The following is an 890-nucleotide window of genomic DNA, read 5'->3' as shown; positions in this document are numbered from 1 at the left end:
ACATGCCTCCACTCCCAGCCGACCGCCCAAGAAAAAAAAAGATGAACCGTCCTATATCAAGATAAGGAGACGACGTCGGAAAGGTTAAACTGCAGCTCGTATGGTAATTAAGGCGTTCACAACAGCCCTCTTGAGTAGAGCCATCAAGAGGTTATGGCGTCCCTTTCCCTTCGTTCCGCCACCGGGGAGGTCTGGTGCCTGGGGGGGAGAGGACCCGAGGGATGGCCGGGGGGGGGGGGGACGTGGTGGGGTCCGAGGGTGTCTCAAGAGGGTCTAGGGGAGGATCTAGGGGGGAATCGCGAGGGATCTAGGGGAAACGGGGAAAGGACATTAGGAATTTATGGAGGATCTGAGAGCATGATCAAAAGAGATTGTAACGCCTGGAAAAGTCTTTGAAAAATCTCCCTGCAAGAGTCTGGGTAGAATTTTAGAGTCTGAGATATGTGTACAACCCTTTTGCAGAATTTAAAAGGATCAGTAATTCTTTTTGAATTCTTGATTACCTCCATTTTTTGGCGGTCTAGGGGGATTGTGTTGGTGTATTTTGGGGACATTTCTAAGGGAGCTTGGGTATAAAGTAAAACTTTCTGGGGGTAACCAGAGGACCATTCAGAGAAAAAAATGAAGTAAAATCAATAAAAATATATTTTTTTCCCCCCCAAGCACCGATACGAATCCTATAGAGATATATAGGAAGACTCGGGGAATTGAAGGGAATCGTGTAGAAATTTGATCTCGTCTTAAAGCATGAAAGCATGTCCGTGCAGCTCAGTCAAGAAATTCTGCGAAACTCCAGCATTCTCATCGTGCCTTCAGCTTCCCCCCGCCAGTTCAAATACTTTGCCAAGGATCGTGAAAATACCCGCAAGGAAAAAAGGCGATCTATACCT

At 47.0% G+C, this 890-nt stretch overlaps 1 protein-coding gene across 1 annotated transcript in view; it reads left to right on the top strand.

The window, feature by feature from the left end:
• The first annotated feature begins 755 nt into the window (after positions 1 to 755).
• LOC119585514 (prion-like-(Q/N-rich) domain-bearing protein 25) overlaps positions 756 to 890 on the top strand; it is an 11654-nt gene continuing 11519 nt past the window's right edge. The window contains exon 1 of the mRNA XM_037934153.1: positions 756 to 877. Coding sequence (XP_037790081.1) covers positions 756 to 877 — 122 coding nt within the window. The remainder of the gene's footprint in view (positions 878 to 890) is intronic.

This window comes from Penaeus monodon, chromosome 19 (assembly GCF_015228065.2).
Source record: "Penaeus monodon isolate SGIC_2016 chromosome 19, NSTDA_Pmon_1, whole genome shotgun sequence".
Taxonomy (NCBI): domain Eukaryota; kingdom Metazoa; phylum Arthropoda; class Malacostraca; order Decapoda; family Penaeidae; genus Penaeus; species Penaeus monodon.
The sequence above is the reverse complement of the archived record's forward strand: the minus strand, read 5'-3'. Positions and strand labels throughout refer to the sequence as shown.